This window comes from Leucopleurus acutus (assembly GCF_964270905.1).
Source record: "Leucopleurus acutus genome assembly, chromosome: 16".
NCBI classification, from domain to species: domain Eukaryota; kingdom Metazoa; phylum Chordata; class Mammalia; order Artiodactyla; family Delphinidae; genus Leucopleurus; species Leucopleurus acutus.
Window position 1 is genome coordinate 74017891 of NC_139158.1, and position 23541 is coordinate 74041431.

The 23541-nt window shown below is 47.1% G+C and overlaps 1 protein-coding gene across 4 annotated transcripts in view; it reads left to right on the top strand.

Annotated features, from left to right (window-relative positions):
• Positions 1 to 3102: 3102 nt before the first annotated feature.
• The window catches only part of EYA2 (EYA transcriptional coactivator and phosphatase 2), a gene marked incomplete at both ends in the record, with an annotated part of 173342 nt that continues 152903 nt past the window's right edge, over positions 3103 to 23541 (top strand). Inside the window, 3 exons of one of the 4 annotated variants that reach the window (XM_082856787.1) lie at positions 3103 to 3214; positions 15303 to 15345; positions 18802 to 18944. In XM_082856787.1, coding sequence (XP_082712913.1) covers positions 3106 to 3214; positions 15303 to 15345; positions 18802 to 18944 — 295 coding nt within the window. Of the gene's footprint in view, positions 3229 to 15302; positions 15346 to 18775; positions 18945 to 23541 lie in introns of all 4 variants that reach the window. The other 3 variants (XM_082856785.1, XM_082856786.1, XM_082856784.1) reach the window with 3 other exon arrangements.

Consider the following 23541-nt stretch of genomic DNA (forward strand, 5'->3'; position numbering starts at 1 on the left):
AGAAGCTGGAACTCTAGATTTTTATGTGAAATCACCTTGTTTTTAAATATTGGCAAATACTTCAAATATTTTTAAACCCTGAGGAGGAGGAAAAACAATTCATTTTATTTTTAACCGGATTTGGTCATTTAGCTAACAATTCGCTGCCTTTAATACCCGTACTCATAGTGTCTGGATGTTTAGAGACCAATGTAATCTTTTACAACGTTGTTTATTTTTGAACCTTCAGTTATTTGCATATACCCAAAAGGATGAAGGGAGTGAGTTTGGATAAAATGCAAATTTCTGGCAGCTATAGTCAGAGAATAGGTTCAACGTCTGCTGTTTGGCAAGCTCCATACAATATGTTTTGACATATTAAAGTAAAGAGATACCAAGGCCTCTTTCTGGAGTGCCTTGTGGCATTTGGGGAAAGAGAAAACCCATGTATACATGGGAACACTTAGGACCCAAATGTTCATCAGCTTACATAAAGACTTCAACACTGGAAGCTGATTTGTGTGGAATTTTCTCATCTGATTAAAAGCTATATATAAAGTACTTCCTATATGCAAGTCCTGGGATAAGTGATTTCTTTCTTTGTTAAAAATTAAGTGTTTCAGACACACAGAGATGAAGAGTAACCCTCTGACCGCAGTACGCCCACCACCTTGCTTATAGACTAAAAAACAGGGGATAGCAAACTTTTTCTGCCAGATATGAAATATTTTCAGCTTTGCAGGTCTCCATGGCAACTACTTTACTCAGAAGTTGCAGCGTGAAAGTAGCCACGAATGATACAGTAAACCACCAAGCAGGGCTGTGTTCCGAGAAAACTTGACTAATGGACACTGAAATTTGAATTCCACATAATTTTCGCAGGCCGTGAAATGTTATCCTTCTTAGGATTTTGTTCAACCATTTAAAAATGTGAAAGCCGTTCTTGGTTCATGGGTCACACAAAAACAGATGCTAAGCTGGATTTAGATGGGCCAGTTTGTGTCAACCTCTGAACGACACTGTTGCACAGCTGAAGCCCCAGGGTACCTCTCCCCATATTGCATCCCCCAGTGATCCCTAGCTAACCATTCTCTTGAAATGGGTGTCTATCATTCTTATACATACTGTTATCTTTTTATTGCTTATGTCTGTATCCCTAAAGAGTGTATAATATTGATTTGTATATTTTGAATTTCACAGAAATGGTATCATACCTTGGGTACCCTTCTGTCTCATTGCCTGGTACTTTGTTTGGCAGTCTGTCCATGGTGCTGAGTGGAGCTCCAGAGCAGTCTTTTTCACTGTTGTGTTGTATTCCATTGTGTGACCATTCTGCCTGTATTCTTCATTCCTATGGTAGTGAGTGGACATTTAGGTTGCTGCCTGCTAAGTCCTTTCCTTACGGATCTCATCTCTTGTCACCTTCACCATGACCTTGTTAGGGAGATACTGATAATCCCCACCATCCGAATGAGAAAACTTTTGACTTAGAGCAGTTTGGTAACTTGGTCAAGGTACTGAGTACTGAAATGGAATTTGAATCCACAACCGTTTTACAGTGGAATCTGAGTTTATAACCATGTCACCATCAATCGGTACACTGTGTTCTGTTAGCATGGTGATAAACATATCCTGCCAAGGATGACCTTAGATACTGATTTGCAGTGATTAGACTTAACCTTTTGCTGAGGACAACTTGAATCAGTGGCACATGTTATTGGTTGTAGTTTAGTCCTTTGAAAATCACCATGTCCGATGTTGTGCGTGTTAACCAGAAACCTCACTCCTTGTGTGTGACATATGGTATTTGTCTTTCTCTTTCTGACTTACTTCACTTAGAATGATAGTCTCTAGGTCCATCCATGTTGCTGCAAATGGCGCTATTTCATTCTTTTTTTATGGCTGAGTAGTATTCCATTGTGTATATGTACCACATCTTCTTTATCCATTCGTCTGTTGATGAACATTTAGGTTGTTTCTATGGCTTGGCTACTGTAAACAGTGCTGCAGTGAATGTTGGGGTGCATGTATCTTTTAGAAACAGACTCACAGACATAGAAAACAGACTTGTGGTTGCCATGGGGGAGGGAGGGATTGGGAGTTTGGGATTCGCAGATGCAAAGTACTGTACGTAGAATGGATAAACAACAAGGTTCTATTGTATAGCACTGCCTATTAAATATTAAATTATATTAATATTAAAGCATATTTAATATCCTGTGATAAACCATAATGGAAAAGAATATGAAAAAGAATGTGTGTGTGTGTGTGTATATATATATATATATATATGTATAACTGAATCACTTTGCTGTGCAGCAGAAATTGACACAACATTGTAAATCAACTATATTTCAATAAAATAAATTTAAAAAAAAAAAAGAAACCTCATTCCCTGACCACAGTGGGTAGGAATTTAGGAGGAATAAGTACTGACATAGCACAAGAGTTGGAAAAGTTTTCAATGAAAAAAGCGAATGACCCAGGAGATTTGTCCCTCTTCTTTCCTGCTCCTGCCCACAATAGCATTTATCAAGGTCATGGGTACTTCAGGAGCTAGTGTGTTCTTTCTTGGTAGGGACCGCAGTGCTGGGCTGTGGGACTCTGCTGCCTAGAGGGACTTTTTAAGTATCGATGACACCTTTGAACCCTTGTCCATCTGTACAAGTGACACCGTGTAACACCATGTCCATTCTCTCTTAATTACAGTCAACTCCACCTTCTCTTCATGCCTCTGGCTTCTAGGAACCCAATCCTCTCCCTCTCTGCCTGTTTCTCCCTTCCTCTACTAGAAAGTCTCCCTGGCTCGCTCCAGCTCGTTCAGATGACATTTAAAAGAGACCCAAATAAAATTTTTCTAATGACAAAATACAGTGGGAAGGAGGGGAAAGTTTTAATCAAGTGGGTGTATTCTCCAGAGGGGAGCAAGCACTTCATTTCAATTCCTCATTTCCCTTTGATGGAAAGTTTAGTGAATTTTTATGATGTGGAATTTATAAGATGGCTGGGTTTAGGTAATCAGCTTTAATATTTATACTCCTAGGGAAAGCAATAGGAATCATTAGCAAGCATGCATAATTAATGAATAAATTATATTTCCCTTTGTTTTCTTTCAGGTACAAGGAAATGCTAGAACTAGTGATCTCTCCCAGCCTTACTGTAAACAGCGATCGTCCGGGTAAACTGAAGGTTAACTGTGCCGACGCTGATGTCTGGACTCTGAGTGACATAGAAGGTAGGCCTCCTGCTGTGCGTTTTGGTGGGCCCTGTGGTGATCCCCGCTCGCCCCACGGAATATGGTAAGGGACGGATAGCCTTTGGCACACATCCTCTCACAAGTACTGTCGTTATGACAATTTCTCCTCCCACCCAATTAGATTGTTGACTCTGGACCAAAACTTTCGCGTGCGTTGCTAACAATTTTGTCATTAGAGGTAAAAGTGTGCTCGTTCCTGTTCTGAACGTCCCGTCTCGGTCTCCAGTTCCAAGAAATGCTGACACCTCCATAGACGCTAGTCAGTTTTGGGTGTATTCCAGGCCCAGGCCCCAGGCATGCCCTGCAGGCTCTGGGGCTGGACCTCTGAGTTCTCTCCTGCCATCGCCACATCCAAGCAGGCGTCTTGTTTATGGGGGTTTGACGTTGGGACAAGAACTCATCTGCCTTTTGCTTTCAGGTTGGGTTGCAGTCAAGGAAGCAGAGGAGAGTTAAGCTGTTTAAAAAGCTGTTGGCAAATGATGCAGTCAGACTAGTTTTCACTAGACAATTCCAGCTATTGTTTGCACTGTTTGTGATCTGTCAGCCTTCCTGGTAGAGCACAGAGTTACTTAGCAAAAGGCATTAAGCTATTATGTTTAACCATTGGGCTTAACCCTTTGTTTGAGCAGCTTTGGGATTTGCTGTTGGTGTTCCGAAACTCCCAGCTGTCTCTCCTTCACTGTCTGTGTTTGATGCGAGCTTATGGGGGCACAGTGCTATGTAATTGTCATGGAAAACCAAAGAGACGTGAGTCTAGTTGAATATAACATCAGAAGGAGTTTGCTTTTAAGCAACTCCAGGCTCTTGGGAATAATTACTGCCGTCACCAAGATAGCAGTAATAATGTCTTGTGTGCTGGTCATGAAGCTGGAACAGCCCTGCTAAAAATACCATCAAGAGGGTCTGGGCTCCCGTGACCAGAACACCCTCGTTCCTACTGGTCCTTTGGAGCGTCTGTGTAAGCCACCCTGGGTTCTTTGAGAGTTTGAGATAATTTATTGAGCCCTATTCAAAGACAGTCATCCTTTTCCTTCTGAGTGAAGGCACCAGTCAACTACAGACTCTTCATTTCAGAGCCAGTAGAGACAGGAAAAGGCATAGACTGCCGAGGGAGGAAGATCCCAGGCTGACTCCCAGCCCCACTGCTTCCCAGCCAAATGATCTTGGGCAGATTGTTTAACCTTCCTGAGCCTCAACTTTCTCACCTGCCAAATAGGGGCAGAATCATGACACTTCATAGGATGCTTACTGCAAGGATCAAATGGGGTGATGTTATGTAAAGCGCCTGGCACACCTTGGGGGCATTGTAAATAAACGTATTATCCCATTGAATCAGATAGCCACAGGGAACTCAAAACCATGATTGCAAACTGGCTGCCATGCCTGGCCCTCAGGTATGTCTTTGTTTGGTTTATACTGTGCTTTAAATAAAAGTGAACTTGTGAAAATTGGGAGAGCTCACATAAATATCTGGATTTCTAGTTTCTCTTGAGATGCCAAATTCTTTAGAAGTGCTGGGCCCGTGTTCCCACCTGGCTTCCACTAGTAGGAGCTGAGGGGCAGCTGTCAAGAAGATGAGTGTCTGTCACTTCCTCTTGTCGTTCGTTTTTTGTGAGCAACTACTTTGTCCCAGGCACTATTCAGAGCAATAGAAATTGAAATTAATTCTCCTCCTCCTCCATCACTATCAAAGCGAACTCTCGGCACCTGCTATGTGTCAGGCATTAAAATGTATTAACTCTTTAGTGTCTGCAACTCTAAGAAGTGGACACTCGTTTTACAGATGAGGAAACTGAGGCACAGAGAGGCTAAGTAACTTGTCTGAGATGACAGTTAAGCGACAGCCAGAATTTGAACCTAAGTAGTCTGACTCCAAAGTCTGTTTTCCTAATCAGTACACTGTACTGTTTCTCATGTAATTATTACACCCCTATTAGGCTACGAGCCCATTTCACGGATGTGGAAGTTGAGGCTTGGGGAGTTGAGTAACCAGCTTAAAGTCATACAACTTGTGGCAGGGCCAGGAATCAGACCCAGGCACTCTGGCTCCAGAGTCCTCACGTCTAAAGTCAATAATCATTTTCTGCAAAGATCTTAGTTTGCAGACCCCAGATGTCCATCCCGCACAGTGGTGGCACCCACAAACACATTGTCTGTCTCCTTTTTGTGACTTGGAGCTGTCTGTACCCTTTACTGCCCTGGGGCAATCTGAGGCCAAGGCTAAGCCTTTGGGGGTGAGCAATGGGGCAGAAAGAGGTTGCTTCCAAATTCAGAGCAGGCAGGGGGCTGGCAGGGTCAGGTCTCTCTCTCTCTCTCTCTCTCTCTCTCTCTCTCTCTCTCTCTCTCTCTCTCTCTCTCCCTCTCTCTCTCTCTTTCCCTCCCTCCCTCCCCCTCCCCCCCCCCCCACACACACGTTTCTTTCTCTTTATTGTTGACATGGGCGGTGAGCTCCAGGACTCTGCAGGAGACATTCCACCCTAGTTGTGGCCTCGAGTGCCAGACTCAGCTGCCCTTCCTGCCTGGCCTCTGGTCTCCCTCCTCCTGGGCCCTTCCTTCTGTTACAGAGTGAATGTTACTGAGTGACTACAAGGGTCCAGGTCCAAGGAGAACCCCAGTAGCCATGAGCCATGAGGCCTACACTCTGGGGGGTTCTGGGGTGGGGGGATCGTGGACCCCAAAAGCCCCCCGGTGGCTCCCATTGCATTTCTGGCTCTGCCTCCTACCAGTTGTAAGTCTCTGGTTTAGGGACCTAACCTCTTGGGGGCTCATTTGCCTCTTCTGTTAAATGGAATAATTATGCCACCAACCTCATAGAGTTGATGGGAGGATAAAATGAATTAAAATATGGAGAGGACTTGGTGTTTTAAAAAAGTATAGAGTAAGATCTAAATTCCTTCCCTTTGGCCAAGTAGCCTCTACTTTTTTTTTTTTTAATTTATTTTTGGCTGCCCTGGGTCTTCGTTGCTGCACGCGGGCTTTCTCTAGTTGTGGTGAGCAGGGGCTACGCTTCATTGCGGTGCACGGGCTTCTCATTGCAGTGACTTCTCTTGTTGCAGAGCACGGGCTCTAGGCGCACGGGCTTCAGTAGTTGTGGCATGTGGGCTCAGTAGAGCACAGGCTCAGTAGTTGCGGCGCACGGGCTTAGTTGCTCCGCAGCATGTGGGATCTTCCCGGACCAGGGCTCGAACCCATGTCCCCTGCATTGGCAGGCGGATTCTTAACCACTGCGCCACCAGGGAAGTCCCCAAGTGGGCTCTACTTGCCTGTCCCCGCCAGCCTCTCAGACTCATCTCTACCCCATCACCTCTGCTCACTGGACCCAGCCCCTGGCCTTATTTCTTTTGCTCTAACTCATAAGCGTGATTCTGCCATCAGGGCCTTTGCACTTGCTGTTCCTCTGCCTGGACCAGGCTTCCCCCCATCTCTGCAGGACCATCCCCTCATCCTTCAGTTCTCATCAGAGAGGTCTTTCCTATCAAAAGTAATCATTTTTTCATTCATTCATTCATTCATTCAACAAATGTTCACTCAAACACGTGCCCGTCATTGTTTTAAGTACTAGGAAGACAACACAAAACCCCTGCCTCTTGGAGCCCTGCCTAGGGTGCTGGCAGGGCAAGAGTCTGATGACAACAATAGATATATAGCATGTTTTATACACACACACACACACATACACACACATAAAATATATATATATCAAAATATATAGCATGCTGGATGGTGATATGTACTAAGGGGGGAAAGCAGGGTGGGATGCGAAATGCAGTGATATGGGGTTGCAGTTTTTGTTAGGGTGGCTAGAAATGATGTCACTGGGAAGGTAACACTTGAATAAAGACCTGAAGGAGGTGTGAGCGGGCACTTCTTGGTCACAGGGAAGACGTGCCTTAGGAGCAGAGAAGATAGCAAATGCAAAGGTCCTGAGGCAGCAGCGGTTCCAGAGCACTGAGAAGCAATAGGAAGGCTGATGTGGCTGGAGCCCAGTGAGCAAGGGGCCGGTGACGGGGAGCTGAGGTCAGAGAGATACCCAGGGTCAGACCATGCTGGACTTTGTGAGCCATTGGAGGGACTTGGCTTCTACCCTGAGTGAGATGGGAGCCGTGGTGGAGGGGTGTGGTTGGGACCAGATGAGGGACAATTTGATCTACAGATTGACAGGCTCCCTCAGGCTGCACATGAGAACGGACTGCGGGTGGGGACAGAATGGGAGCCCGGGTAGCAACAAAGGCGTTACAATAACCCAAGTGAGAGGCCAAGGTGGCTTAGATGGGGTGGTAGTGATGGAGTGGTGAGAACAGGCCAGATTCTGGATCAGGTTTGAGAGGAGAGCCAACAGAACATTCAGCCACAGTATTTGGTTTGTTTAATATTTTCTTCATATTCCCACTCTCTGCCGGAAGTTATGTGTTTATTCACTTGCTGTTTGTCTGCCTCCCCACCAGAATGTAAGTTCTCTGAAGGCAGATCTTGCCCACTTTATGCCTACGTATCTTGACCACTGAGAACAAGGCATGGCGCATAGTAGGTACTTAAGAAATAGTTGTCGATAGAAAACAAAATTATGGTTACCAAAGGGGGAGGGTGTGGGGATAAATTAGGAGCTTGGAATTAACTGATACACACTACTGTATATAAAATACATAAATAACAAGGACCTACTGTATAGCACAGAGAACTATACTCAATATCTTATAACAACCTATAATGGAAAAGAGTCTGAGAAGGAATATATATATATGAATCACTTTGCTGTACACCTGAAACACTGTAAATCAACTATACTTCAATTTTTAAAAATGATACTTGCCATATTAAAAAAAAAAAAGAAATACTTGTGGAAGGAATGAAGACAGAAGACAGAGCACTCTGCAGGACCATAGGACAGGGTGATGGAATGAGTGCTACCCGCTGTGAGCCCCCTGTGGTATGACATCTCACAGCCTTAATACATGCTGTGTCCCTGCACACCTGCAGCACCCTCCCTTTCCTCTTTTTTTTTTTTTTTTAAGACAATCCAATTTCTGGTCACCAGGTAATACATAAATACACGATCCTTACAAAAACTTGAACCTTAGGCTAAATCCCCCTTTGCCACATCCACCCAATCTTAGTCGTCACCTCCCCTCCCCAGCAGTAACCACTGTTTTGTGTTCCTGTTATGGAAGACTTTCTCTATGCATTACATATGTGTAAACGTATACTTCTATAATTTAAGTATGTATATTTATGTCTCAAATTCTCTTGTGCATCAAAACCACCTTGGAAGTTCTTTTGGCACACCGCTTGCAGGGCCCCATCCCCAGCATTTCTGATTCTGTAATGGTTTGTGGTGGGGCCCAAGAATTTGCATTTCTAACAATTCCCAGACAGCGCTGATGTTGCCAGTCCAGGGACCAGACTTTGAGAACCAGCCTCCAGGGCTGGTTTTAAACCTGTCTGCACATTGGACTCTCCTGGGAAGTTTTTTAAAAAATTCAATGCTCATGTCCAGATCTTACCCCCAAAGAGTCTGATTTAATTGGTCCAAAGTGTGACCCAGGCAATGAAATTTTTTTAAAGCTCTCCAAAGGCACCCAGGACTGTGCACCCAAGGTTGAGAACCATTGCTCTAGATGGTGAATTCCTCCAGGACAAAGACAATTTTTTATTCCTACATATGTATTTAAACTTCTGTTCTTAATTAGCAGACAGCTCAGTGTCTGGCTCATGGTAGGTCCTTAAAAATTATTTATGGGTGGGTAGGTGGGTGAGTGGGTGGGTGGGTGAGTGGATGGATGGTTGGGTAGGTAGATGGATGGGTGATGGGTGGGTGGTGGATGAAAAGAGTAACCTTTAGGAACCACAGATAACTTCAGATTGATATTGCCTTTGAATCCTTAGTAAAGTTTCTTTAACTTCCCCTTGCCTCATTTTCCATATCTATAAAGTAGAGAGAACAACTTCCTCGTTGAGTTGTTATGGGGAATAGAAGAGCTAAGGCCCAAGTAGTCCTTAGCAGAGTGCCTGGCTTGTAGGAACCACTTGAGAAATATAAGCTATCATTCATTACTATTTAAGGGAAATTTGGATTTGAATTGTATCCCATCTTCTGGAAGGAGGAGGGAAAAAGTTATGGAACTAAGAAAGCACAGCTGAATCGAGAAAAAATTATTTTCGTTTGAAATGCAGACATATTTTGCAAAAGCTGAGGCTGTAATCTCATTAAGTGTTTCCTCCCGGCAGAACAAGCTGGGCTGTCATCCTCACTCAGACTGCCTGCCCCTCCTCTGCCCTGGGCATGATATGGTGTAATTTCCAGTTTCAGTCTCACCGGTTCTAGCCAGGGGCTGGCAGATTTTCTTTCATTTCACCCAAGCCAGGTTGACCTGCCCAGAGCTTTGCCCAGAGCTTTGCCCAGGTCTGGCCTGGGGAGCCACAGGTCAGTTTCACCTTTCCCACTTTTAAGCCTTTCTCAGCCTGCTTCCTGGGGGCCTCAGCACCCAGGACGACCTCTACCTGTGGGGCGCACATGCTGAACTCCTAATACAGTGCTCCCTCCTGCTGTCGCTGACGCTGGTCTGAGCGCTGTTTAAAGCACCCACACTAAGGAGATGAGCTGATGAAATTTACAGACACGCAGCTTTTGTAGCCAAGACCTTCCTCAAGACATCTTGCATTAGAAATTGTCTCATCTCGTGGGGGATCAGTTAGAAGTGGCCCCTGGGATCCAATTAGGCAATATAATAGTGGTTGCTGCTTTTAGAATCATTAGCTTCTTAATCTTCCCAGTGAGAGGTTAAAAAAAAAAACAGTGTGAGCGTTCAAATTGGGCTCACAATTGAAGTGGCTGAAGCAAGGGCCCCAGGAGAATAGAAGACTAATAATAGCTCCTGTGTGTTGAGCAGTTACCATTTGGCAGGTACCTGCCTCCTGTGATCGTTGCGACAGCCCTGCAGGGATGAGATAGTACCCCATTTTGTGGATGTGGAAACTGAGGTTTAGAGAAAGGAAGTGATGGGCTCAGAGCCACACAGTTATAGTGCAGCAGAGTCAGGATTTGAATTTGGGTCTGACCCCTTCAGCCCACGTGCTTTTCTTTTTGGAAGCAACATTAAGATAACAAATTATGAGATTTGGATTGTAGATCTGGTCCACAGTAGGTGCATGGTGAGCATTTGTTGAATGCATGAATGAATGAACCAGCTGTGTGTGTCTTTGGGTAAGTCACATCACACAGTCACGCACACACACAATCACACAATACGCGTGCACTCACGCACACAGACCCCAGCTCCGGTTTCCTCATATTACAGCAGATCATTTCTATTCCCTTCTTGGCCCCAGTAGGCGTTTGAGTTTGTGACTTCTGGAATGGAGATTTATTTTTATGAACCCAGAATTGGGACTTTTTCGTAATCTGCAGTTCTTCATTAGCCTGTGGTCTAAACCCTCGCTACTCAAAGTCTGGTTTCCGGGCCTGCCATGTCAGCATCACCTGGGAGCTTCCTTGACCTAAAGACTGGAGTCTGCATTTTCATAAGATCCCCAGGCGAATCCTGTGCATATGAATGTTCCAGGTGCTCTGCTCTGTATCATCCACTTCCTTCCTTTGCACCCTGTTATCACTGTAATTAAGTACTTGCCTTATCTAGTTAAGTATTTGTTTACCACCTGTCTCCCCCACAGAACTGGAGGGTCCATGAGGGCAGGAACTCTGACTGCTTTTGCTGGCACATGGCAGGCGGTGAATGAATGAATGAACGAACGAACGAATGAACGAGCGCATCCTGAGGCTCTGGCCATCTGTTTAGCTAATCCTTCTCCCTTCGCCCATTGGAACCTGGGCAGGAGGAGGGGCTTAGAGTTTTAAATTCACAAGTAAATGGAGGAGGCTCTCTGCCCCTCCCGGCTGCCCCATTTTATGTGCTAGCCACATCCCTCAGAGACACATGGTGAAGCTTGAAATAAATAGATTTGACTACATTGAGTCAGGTCACCAGGGCTGCTTTCACCACTGGCAACATGGATACAAGTTGCCATCAGTGATTCCGCCACTGACCCCAATCTTGTTGATCAAGCAAGTTCAATGGCACTGCCAAGTTTGAGAACAGGAGCCTGTGGTCAGTGGGAAGGGCATCTCCATCTACCAGGCACCAGATCTTACCAGTATCAAAGGGCTGCTGCTTCTACTGCATATGGTGTCTTCACCACCCTGAATATGCTTGGGGCTCACTTGAGGACTGAAGTCAAAGCGTCATCTGCCCTTATGCTGAGGGTTCCATGTTTGTGATGGAGTGACCAGGAGAAGTATGACCACTCCCCCTAGATTGCCAGCATGCCCTCTGGGTCTGTGACACTGGCATCATGGAGGGACTCTTGACCACAGTCCACGCCCTCTCTGCCCCTCTGGCAAGCTGAGGTACTATGACTGTGCTGCTGTCCAGAGCATCGTGCCCGCATCCAATGGCATTGCCGTGTCTATGAGCCAGATCATTCCTGAGCTGCATGGGACGCTCTGTGGCATGGCCTCCCATGTCTCCAGTGTGTCTGTCTGGCTCTGACTTACCATTTCGAGGAAGCTGTCAAACACAACAGCATCCAGAAAGTGGTGATGAGGGCATCTAGGGGATCACCGAAAGACGTCCTGGGCTACGTTGAGGACGAGGTTGTTCCTGCGACTTAAACAATGATGCCCACTCCTCCACCTTTCACGCTGGAGCGTGCGTTGCCCACACAATCACTGTCAGGCCCATTGCCTAGTACGCAGATGACGGATGGCTCCAGCTGCATCTGGGCCTCCTGGTCCACAGGACCTCTGCGGACTAACGGCCCTGAACCACAGCAAGAGCTTCAGAGGAAGAGAGAGGCTCTCTGCTCTTGGGGAGTCCCTGCTCCACCTTTGCACGCAAAGCACTGAGCATGGTTGTCCTTTACACAGTCCCACCCCAGGTCCCTGAGGAAGGGAAGGAGCTTGGGGGCCCTACATTGGCACGGACTGTCAGGAGTCTCCATGAGGTCTGTGCCATCCTTGCCAGCGAAAAAAGGAAGAAGAAAGGGAGGGAACGAAAGGGAAGGAGATTATTCTATATATAATGCATTCATTTTCCAGGTTCTCAATTCTCCCAGGTGTCCCAGGATAAAAAAGTTAAATGTGATACCAGTTTAAAAAAAAAAAAAAAGAGCCTGTGCTTTTCAAAAATCACACGGTCTGCAGAAGGAAAATCTCTCAGCACTGACTCAATGCCTGTTTCTTCCTTGCACAGTCTTCCTGGGGGTTGCTGGGGTGGAAGAGGACCATAGGTTTGCACAGCAGGAGAGGGAGAACTGCCCTGGTAGGGAAGGCTGATTGCATAACAGTTCAGAGGAACAGAGGAGGGGGAGCGAGGTGAACATGCAAATCAGGGTGCAGAGGTTGGGGGCTCGGGGAGGTGCTTGCTTCAGATTTCTAGAACGCCGAGTTAATCTAAGCCCCAGGACTGTTTCCATAGATTTCGATTTTTATGAATATTTACATATTTATTAAAGAAAACATATTCAAAATGTTTAATTCAGTAACTTATATATTACTAAACATAACTCAAATCATGGGCTTTTACCAGTAATGAGACTGGGGCTCTTTCAGAATGAGACCATCCTGTGGGAGGAGGAGGAAGGGGATGTGGGAGGCTCTGCCTGGGGCAGGAAACCCGGAGCAGGGAAATGAGCAGCGAGTGAGCACCTGCTGTGCACCGGCACCTTTCCTTGGAGTTAGATCCCTGCTGTCCCGACTTCTTAAAAATATGACACATAGTAAGCAACATATTTTTACACAGGCATTCAGCACACACACAACACATTCTCACGTCTACAACTGGAACAAAAGTATCCCACAGCTCCTCCTTACTATGAGCAATATACGCTAATGCTGTCCAGCCTTTTTTTTTTTTAAGGTTTATATATTATTTATCTTTGTATTTTATTTATGTTTGTGTCAGGTCTTAGTTGCGGTACGCAGGATCTTTTGTTGCAGCATGCGGGATTTTTCGTTGCAGCACGTGGGATCTTTCGTTTCAGCACGTGGGATCTTTCGTTGCAGCACGGGGGATCTTTCGTTGAAGCGCGCGGGCTCTTCATTGCAGCGCGCGGGCTTCTCTCTAATTGTGGCGTGCAGGTTTTCTCTTCCCTAGTTGTGGCGCGCAGGCTCCAGGGCACATGGGCTCTATAGTTTGCAACACGCGGGCTCCCTAGTTGCGGCACACGAGCTCAGTAGTTGTGGCACGGGATTAGCTGCCCCGTGGCATGTGAGATCTTAGTTCCCTGGCCAGGGATTGAACCCAAGTCCCCTGCATTGTAAGGCAGATTCTTTCCCACTGGACCAGCTGGACTTCAGGACTCGCCCTCTCACCCCGGTGGCTTGGGACTCGAACAGAATGTGACTCTGCCAGGGAGGTGATTAAGGAGATGGACTTGGAACTCAGACAGCCCTTGGGTTCAAGTCCCAGTTCCCATGTCCACAGGCTGTGTGGCTTGAGCAAGGCACTTAGCCTTTGGACCCTCAGCTTCCTCGTCAGTGCAATGGAGATAATGACACTGTCGGCCTTGTAGCATTGCCACGAGGATTAAATGAGTTCACGCGTGTAGGCAGTTAACACGGGCCTGGCACGTGGTGAACATCTAAGCGGGTGCTGGTTGCTGTTATGATGGTGATTGTCATTGTGGGCTGCTGTGTCCTGGTTGGGAAGCCGGAGTCGGGAGCCAACACCTGAGTTCAGATCACAGCTCCACCCTTTAGGACCTGTGTGGCCTTGAGTGAGTTATGTAAACTCTGCACCTCCTGCTCTTCATCTGTAACATGGGGACGTGAAGAGAACCCTCCTCAAGGGGTGGTTATGAGGATTAGAATAATCCAGGTAATGGATTTAGAAGGCGGCTTGGCATGTAACAAGCACTGGGTAAATGATGGATACAGTCATCATCATCATCTCATTTCATCCTCACGCATCCTTGTGAGATAAATGTTTTTTCCCCATTTCGCAGGAGGGTACCCTGAGGCCCAGAGACTATAGGCAGTCTGCCCGAAGTCTCATTGCTTACTGAGTGCTAGAGTTGGAGTTGCAGGTTGGTTTACAGAGAGGCTCAGAGCTCTGGAGGGCTTGGGGCCTTTCTCAGGAGGCACAGGGACACCTCAGCCACTGCCCTACAAACCAGAGAGTGTGAGTCGGCAGATGGGTGCCATCAGTAGACACATCATCTAGAACCTGCCAGGGCTCCACACTGAGGGCATTGCACTGCATTATTTAAAATGACACAGCACAGAATCCTCCCCAGTGAACTGTTCGTTTGTAAAATTATCCTCTTGGAAATGTCTCTCCCAGCCAAATTCTATCACGTTTTCATCATCTCCTGATTATTGCTTCCCAACCATGGTTGGAGGCTGAGTGCCCAGAGATACAGTGTAGAGCACTTGTATCAGGACCTCAGGCCCCTTCCATCTCCCTGCCCCACACTCTAGCTGGAGCCTGGGAGATAATCCAAGGTGTGCCTCCCGTAAGTGCTGGGGCCAGCCCCACCTGAACCCAATGAACTGAAACTGGGGCAGGAGAGGAGGAATATCAAGGTGACATCAGAAGAAGAAGGAAAATAGGTGTTGGATAATCAGAGCCAACCAGTGTGTGCCTTTCTAGGTTTCTGGGGTTGCCTTTAAGGCAAGGAAGGGAGTGGGTCTTCATCCAGGAGTAGAAATGGCGCCCGCTGACAACTGGTCATGTTACCTGGCTCCAGCACGTTCTTTCTGTCTCTTTGCCCTCCTTTCTCCATCTGTACAATGGGTGGGGGGATGGATTCTACTCTGATGTTTCAAGATGCTCCAGGTTCTTTATACGTAGTCCTTCAGTTAGTATCTGGAGACAAAGCACACCCAGAAAAGGTTTTCAAGAAGGAGAGTGCTACAATGGTGTGCCTCAGATAAGCTTGTGTGGTTGAGAAAGTCCCTGGCAGCAACTCTCTGAGTTTCTTCCCCCTCAACCTGGCGTCTGAAGTCATAGCTTCTGGGGAACATCGCTCTGACAGCTCAAGCCCCTCAAATGTTTTTCTTTTTCCCCTCCAGGCATCACTACATCGGCTCTGAGTGTGTCCCAGCTCTTTGCAAGGTGAGTACCCTTGCTTTATCTCCCTCTCACGCTCTCTCCTCTCTCTTTCTTGGAGGGCAGAGGCTCTGGAAGCAGACTCCCTAGAAAAGAATCCCAGCACTACTCTTACTGGCTGAGTGACCTTGAGCAAACGACCCCACCTCCCCAGGCCTCAGTCTCGCCATCTGGAAAAGGGGGGCGATCATGATGCCTGCCCCACGTAAAGGGCGCTTAAAACGGGGTCTGGAACAGACTTTTCTGAGAGTGTTGGCTGTTGTTTTCTTCTTTCTTCTTTTTTTCAGTCTTTTCCTCCTTTCCTTCCTGTCCTTTCCTATCACAGACTTTCTCAATTCCTCTCTCCCTTCCTGCTTCTCTGTCTCTCCCTCTCTTGTCTTTTCTCCCTCCTTCCCTCTCTCTCCTTTTCTGTCTCCCTCCCTCTCTCTTTGCCCTCTCTCTCTCTCTTGTGCTCTCCCTCCTCTTCCTTCCTCCTGCCCCATCTTTCTCTCCCTGCCCTCTCTATCCTTCTCCCCCCCTCCTCCCCCCTCCTTCCTCCCTCTTCCTGCTCCAACATTCACCCAACACTCCTCGGTACCAAATCTCATAGGAGCACTGGAGACTCGCGAGATCAGTGAGACACAGTCCCTACCCTCGGAGAGCTTCCAGTCTAGTGGGGACAGAGACCAGTAGATCAGAGATCTCAATAGAGCGGACGGTACAAACGCTCCACCAGAGCCGTGCGCAGGGGTTAGTGGGAGCCCAGTGATGGACAGGGCTTACCCAGGGTCCTCAGGGGCTGCCCATCCGCACCCCCTAGTGTGAGAAGCCCCGGGTTTGGCAGGACAGTCAGCATGGCCCTCAGTCTGGATACTCAGCTCCTCCATAGCTGGACATGCTCCTCCCTGGATGAGTCCGTAGAAGCTGTTTATAAGGAACACACTTTCTCAGCCTTCCTTTCCCTCCAGAAGATGTTTTGGGGGTTGTCGGTAGCAACTGAGGTCTGTTAAATCTACCTAACTTGTTTTATGGCCTTGGGGTTAGAGAGCTCCACTGTCCTCTCTCTGGCTTTTCACTTGAGCCCCAGTTTAATCCGAGAATTTCACATCGGTTTTGATGGGAAGCAGGAGCTGATCATCTCCGATTTCCACCTTCTACTTGCAAAGACAGGTATAAGTTGGGAACATTTTCAAATAAGGTTCTCTGCTCAGCACTAAGTCCCAGTGCTCCAGATGCGTTTCCAAGCACCTCACAGGGTAAGAATCTTGACTGCTGAAACGCCTTCCTGTACTGATTCTGGCGTCTCCAGCGCAAACAAGTTTCTTATGCATCTTGGAACAAGTTCCCCAACCCTTCGGCACAGTGGTTGTCAAAAAGAAAGAGGAAAAAAAAAAAAAAAGAAAGAAAGAGGGCCTGAGAACATCTTTTTATAATTCCGCAAACTTTTGCATCTGTCTCACGCCTGCCATCAGGCTTCGTATGTAGGAGGAGCTCTGGAAACCAACAGGTTTTTACTAAGGTGATGTAATCAAAATGGAATCAGATACAGGTTTGGGAATCTCGTTACCATCTACCGATAAACTCCTGGCCAGGATAGTTAGCTACAGTTTGTCAAGTTGCACAGAGGTGGAGTGGTTAAGGGCGTGGCCTCTGGAGCCAGGGTTCAAATTGTGTATCAGCTGTGTGCTTTTGGTTCTTTCATCTCTCTGCCTCAGTTTTCTTATCTGTAAAATGGGGATGGGAGTAGTAACTGCCTCCAAGAGCTGTCACAGTTGCTATCAGGTTTAAATGAGCCAGTCTACATACAATAATTGGGACAGGGCCTGGCGTATCGTAGGCCCAAGAATTGATGGCAGCACACAGAGCAGACCCAGGCTTTCCAAAGCATCTGCTTTACAAGAGAAGGGGGAAATAAGGAGAGAGAGAGAGAGAGAGAGAGAGAGAGTGTGTGTGTGTGTGTGTGTGTGTGTGAATCTTCTGGTTTTAAAATATTGGCAACTTCAAATTAAGAAAAAATCGCACTGGCCAAAGAAATTATATCCGTAGATTCAGCATCTTGTCCCCTTCCTGTTATAACAACCTACCTTGACTTTACTGCTCCCTACAGGAGCAATAAATACAGGGCTGGGTCAAGCCCAGGCCCGTCACTGAGAAGCAGCAAAGCTTCGTGATTACAAGTGTGGGCTCTGGAGTCAGACTTACGAGTTTAAGTTCCAGATTTCCCACTTTCTAACTGTGACTTGCGGTTTCTGAACTTCAGTTTTCTCTTCTCTAAAATGGGAGTTAGAAGAGCCTCCACCCCAGAGAGTTGGTATCAGTATCCGATGCGATTCAGTGCACATATTAGGCCCATGTGACACAGTTCGTAGCCCGTGGTCAGAGTGCAGTGATCACTAGCAGTCATTATATTCCAGATGTCTTAGGTCAGTGGCCCGTTAAATCCTAGCCCTTCATGGAACCCATTATTCATCTTGGAGGAAGGAATCCATTTTTTTTCTTTGGTTGCAAGTAGCAGAAATAGACCCCAGCTGATGTAAACACAAAAGGACTTTTTTTGGAAGATCTGGAGTAGCTCACAATGGAAGCAAAAGTGGAATAATCAGGCCTTGAGAAAGACCAAGAGTAGGACAGCTTCTAGGATCCAGGCAATGGGAAGGAACTAAAAAACAGTCTCTTCAGAATGTGGTTGTTGGAATGAATTATTCAGCCCAAGATTTAAATTCCCAGAACAGAGTCTGATTGGATGATCTTGCACCATGTGCCCACCCCATGGCCAAGAGCAGGACATCTTGAATGACAATGCTGTCAAAGCTACAGTCAATTGGGAAGGTGTCTAAATTAGGGTAGATAGTCACGGTGGAATAGGCTGTACTCAGTAATCAATAAACCTTGGTCTCAGTGGCTTAGCACAACAAAGGTTTGTTTCTTATATAAAGTCCATGAAACTCTCCAGCGCACCTCTCCTCCACAAGCTGACTCAGGGATCCAGGATGTAACTGTGTTGGCTCCGCCCTCTCAACTGGTACCCTCCACAGTTGCTGCCGAAAGAGGAGAGGGGATGGTGTTATTGGCCAGACCTGTGAGTGGTTTATGCATTCTGTCAGGCAGAACCCAGTCATGTGGTTGAATCTGACTGCAAGGGAGACAGGAAATGTAATCTTCCTGGTGCCCAGGAAAGGAAAATGAAATAGGATTTGATGAACATGTAAGCTGTCTCTCCCCTGGAAAGAGTGAATACCCAGGGAATTCCCTGGCGGTCCAGTGATTAGGACTCAGTGCTTTCACTGCTGGGGCCCGGGTTCAATCCCTGGTCAGGGAACTAAGATCCTGCAAGCCAAGTGGCCAAAAAAAAAAAAAGAAGAAGAAGAAAAGAAAAGAATACCCCCAAAGGAAAATAGTGATGGTGGTGATACCAGAATAAGGGGGGAGGGATGCTGGGTTGGGCTTGGGCTTGGAGATTTCATCTTCTCTCCTTCCATGCAGACCTTGCCCACGTGTCCTGCACAGCCAGCATCCCACTGCCATGGCAGCCTACGGCCAGACTCAGTACAGTGCGGGGATCCAGCAGGCCACCCCCTACACAGCTTACCCACCTCCAGCACAAGCCTATGGAATCCCTTCTTACAGTGAGTACCTGACCAAGCTCTTGCTTTCCCCCTGGGATCCCCACCATCATGGTCTTTATTTTGCCCTGTTGCTTCAGTGAAATGCAGAATGATAAATGCAGCCAGCCTAATTTTGGATTGGAGATAGAGGGGAAGGACAGACACTTTAAATATGGCTCAAGATCTAGGGCTTCCCTGGTGGTGCACTGGTTGAGAGTCCACCTGCCGATGCAGGGGACACGGGTTCTGCCCCGGTCCGGGAGGATCCCACATGCCATGGAGCGGCTGGACCCATGAGCCATGGCCGCTGAGCCTGCGCGTCCAGAGCCTGTGCTACGCAACGGGAGAGGCCACAACAGTGAGAGGCCCACATACCGAAAAGAAAAAAAAAAAAAAACGGTTCAAGATCTAGAGACTATATCAAGACCTCTTTTGACTGCAAGAGTAAGACACAACCCAAGCTGGCTTAGGGAAAATGGAAATTTAATGATTTACATACTGGTAAATTTGGGGATACGACTGATAGCAGGTATGGCTGGATCCAGGTGCTTGAATGATATCACGAGGAAGATGTCTCACTCCATCTTCAGATGTTTTCCTCTGAGTTGTCTTTACCTCCACATGGGTTCTTCCCATGTGACAGCAGAGACTGTACCTGTCAACTCCAGGTTTGCCTACTTTCAGCTCAGCACTCTCAGCAGAAGGACATCTCATCTTTCCCAGTAGTTCCACCAGAATCCAATGTTGACCCTTAGCACAAGCAAGGAGGTAGAGGTGAGGGAGGTAATTGGAGGGTGAAGCATATGGATTGTATATGAGGAAGGGATGGTTCTCTTAAAGGAAAACCCCGTGGTGGTGTCAGAAGAAGGAAAAATGGATGCTGGGAAGGCAAAAACAAGAGACATGCAACCTTGACAGTCAGAACACTATTGCCAAGAACTGGAGGCTCAGTGAACTAGGCTCACCATCCACTGCTCACCTGTCCCTGTGAGCATTCGTCAGGGTTCTCCAGAGAGACAGAACCAATGGGATGGAGCTGAGACAGAGAGATACATTTATCATAGGAATTGGCTCACCCGGTAATGGAGGCTGAGAAGTCCCTAGATCTGCAGTTGGCCAGCTAAAGACCCAGGAGATGGAAGAGGATGTCATTCCAGCCTGAGTCTGAAGGCCTGAGAAACAGGAGGGCTGATGTTGTAAGTTCTAGTCCGAAAGCTGGCAGGCCCAAGCCCAGGAAGAGCTCATTTTTCAGTTGGAGTCTGAAGACAGGAAAAGACCAGTGTCCCAGCTCAGCACTCAGACAGAAGGAGTTCCCTCTTACTTAGTCTGTTGTTCTATTCAGGTTTCCAGTTGATTGGATGGGGCCCACCAACATCAGGGAGGGCAATCTGCTTTACTCAGTCCACTGATTCAAATTAATCTCATCCAGAAACACCCTCACGGACACAGTATAATGTGTGACCAAATGTCTAGACACCCCGTGGTCCAAGTTGACACATAAGATTAACCATCACACTGGTTTTTTGTTTTTTGGTTTTTTTTGCGGTATGTGGGCCTCTCACTGTTGTGGCCTCTCCCGTTGCGGAGCACAGGCTCCGGACGCGCAGGCTCAGCGGCCATGGCTCACGGGCCCAGCCGCTCCGCGGCATGTGGGATCCTCCCGGACCGGGGCACGAGCCCATGTCCCCTGCATCGGCAGGCGGACCCCCAACCACTGCGCCACCAGGGAAGCCCCTGTGGCTTTTATTCATGTGATTTCTTCCCATCTTAATTGATGTATCAACCAAAGCCCTTTTGGTAGCAAACAACAAAAATCCAATGCTAATTAACTTAAGAAAATAAGGATGTTTATTGCAAACAGAGCAGAAAAATCTTAAGGCTTTAGCTTCAGGCAGGGCTGGATCCAGGTATGATAATAGGAGGAATTAGTCTCTCTGCTTCCCTTTGTGTGGGCTTCCGTCTCAGGCAGGCTCTCCACTGTGGTGCCAAAGGCAGCCCTAGCAGTTCCAGGCTGGAACTCCCCAAAAAGAGAGCCTCCACTGTCCAGGACTTGCCACATTGTCCCAGAGATCTCTCTACCTGGACTCCCGTGGTCAGACCCTGGGGCCGAAAGATGGAATGCTCTGGATGGCCCCATGTCCACCAGTGGCACCAATGATCAGGTCAGGCTCACCCCAGAGAACTGATCTGAGTGTGAGGAAGGGGTGGTCCCCAGAGGAGGAGGGGGCAGGCAGAAAGCACAGACATCCATACAGATGGCTTTCCGATCCACCCAAATCCATGGTATCCGGTGGAAAGAACAGGATTGCAGGCAGGAGGCCTTCCTTCCAGACTCAACTGCCCCTGGCTTCTCCACGCCTCAGCTTCTTCAACGGTTAAATTAATCAGATCATCTTGTCTTGCCAACTAGATGGTGTGGCTTCAGTGCAGAGACTGAATCTTGAATTTTTTTCCTCCCTCTTCTCCCTCCCTTCCTCTGCCCTGTTCTTTTGTTCATTCATTCATTCATTCAGCATTGGGTCGTGTGCTGAGTATACAGTGGTCAACAAGCGGAATGGGCCCTGTGTTTGTGCAGCTTACAGTCTAGAACAGAGGCTGGAAAGTGAAGGCCAACAGATAATGTGGCCCTTGGATATTCTTTTTAACCTATAAAATATACTTGACATTTAAAAAATTAATTGCCAATTTTTAAATGGGAAATGTTTACATAGAAGTTTATATTCCTAATGTCTTTTAAAAAAACGACAGATGATCGGGGAGCATTGGGCCCACATTTTTTGTGTCAGGAGTAGGTGTCTCTGAGTAGGGCTGACCCTATTAGCCTGTGTTCACCACAGTCCTCCCCCACCCTCATTACTCACTTGAGTTAGCTGCCTGTCCCCTGAAGACATTTAAGTTTGCAACCCCTAGCCTAGAGGAAGAAAGAAATTACATGAACTTTTAAAAATTGTAGGTGTTATTTCAAATTATGATGCGTGATATAAAGGAAGACAAGAAGGCTGTGACAGGGTAAAGAACAAGCAAGATTTAATATAGGTTCTAGCGCCAGGGAAGGCCTTTTACATGAGGAGCTGATTCAGCTGAGAACTGAGAGGTGACCATTCGTAAGCACAGGAGGGAGGGTGTCCAGGCCGAGGTGACCACCCCTGGGAAGATGGACTTGGCAAATCCAGGAAGCCCAGTGGCTGGAACACAGTACACAGATGAGGTAGGCGAGGTGGGCAGAGCCTTAGCGCCTGGGAAGGATTTTATTCCAAGTGAAGCAGGAGCTCATTGGCAGATTTATAAACACAGGGCTATCTGATACAATCTGGGTTTTTTAAAGATCACTTTGGCTGCTGTGGGGAGGTTGGATTGGAGGGAAGCAAGAGGAGAAAAAGGAAGGTAGGTTGGGAGACTGATAAAGTCTGGAGTAGAGCAATGGTGGAGACCTGGGGGGGGCAGTGAACAGACAGAAGTAGACATACTCAAGAGCAGTTGTGGAGTCAGGAGTGACAGGTCACAGAGCACCTGGTCAGGCGTTGGTCATGGACACCATCACTGAGATGCTGTGTCACTGAGATGCTTCATCTCTGAGATGTGCATCATTGAGTTTCTGCACCACTGAGATGCTGCATCTTCAAAAAAAAAAAAACCCTTTTTTTTTTTGGCTGCGCCACACAGCTTGTGAGATCTTAGTTCCCTGAAACCAGACCCTCAGCAGTGAAAGCATGAAGTCCTAACCACTGGACCCCCGGGGTATTCCCTGAGATACTGCATCTTTGAGATGCTGCATCACTGGGATGCTGCCACCCACAGTTCTCAGGGCTCTGTGTCTACTTGTCCTTTTAAACCCCCACTCAACCCTCCAAGGAAAGTTCCATCGTTATCCTCTTTCAAGGTATAAATAAATGGAGGCTCAGAGAGGATAAATAACTCGCCCAAGGTCCCCCAGTTGGTCGGCGGCAGAGGTGGAATTATACCCAGGCAGCCTGGATCTGGAGTCTAAGCCCTTCACTGCTGAGCTCCACTGCCTGAGCACACATTCCAGAAATCCTGGGGGATTACCTATGACAGACCTTGGCCAACTGGTGTGGGCATCTCTTCTAACTTCTGTCCCTCTTGTGCCAGAAGACTTGTGATAAAATCACACGTAAGTTACCCTGCCTGGCTGACAGCCAAGAAACATGAAGCTGGATTATTTTTCAGCGTGAAAGAGAAAACTAACCCTGTTCCCAGACAAAACATGGCATCCGGTGGAAATTAATTTGGTTCAAAGTCCCAGTTACTTTCAAAGGCTCTGTGCCCTAACGATACAGCGCAAGTGGTAAGATCACACGTTCTGGGTTCACACCTCACCTCTGCCCCTTGCTGGTCCTCAGACTCTGGGCAGTTTTCCTCCTAAGTCTGGCTTCCTAACAAATGTTGTTGCATTAAATGAGATCATCTACATTGGGGATCAGCTACCTTTTCTCTGTAAAGGGCCAGATCATAAATATTTTCAGCTTTCTGGGCCACTCAACACTGCCATTGAAGCATGAAAGCAGCCAAACAATATGTAAACTAATGGGTGTGTCTGTGTTCTAATAAAACTTTATTTTACATAAACAGGCAGTGGGCCATCATGTGTCAACTCCTG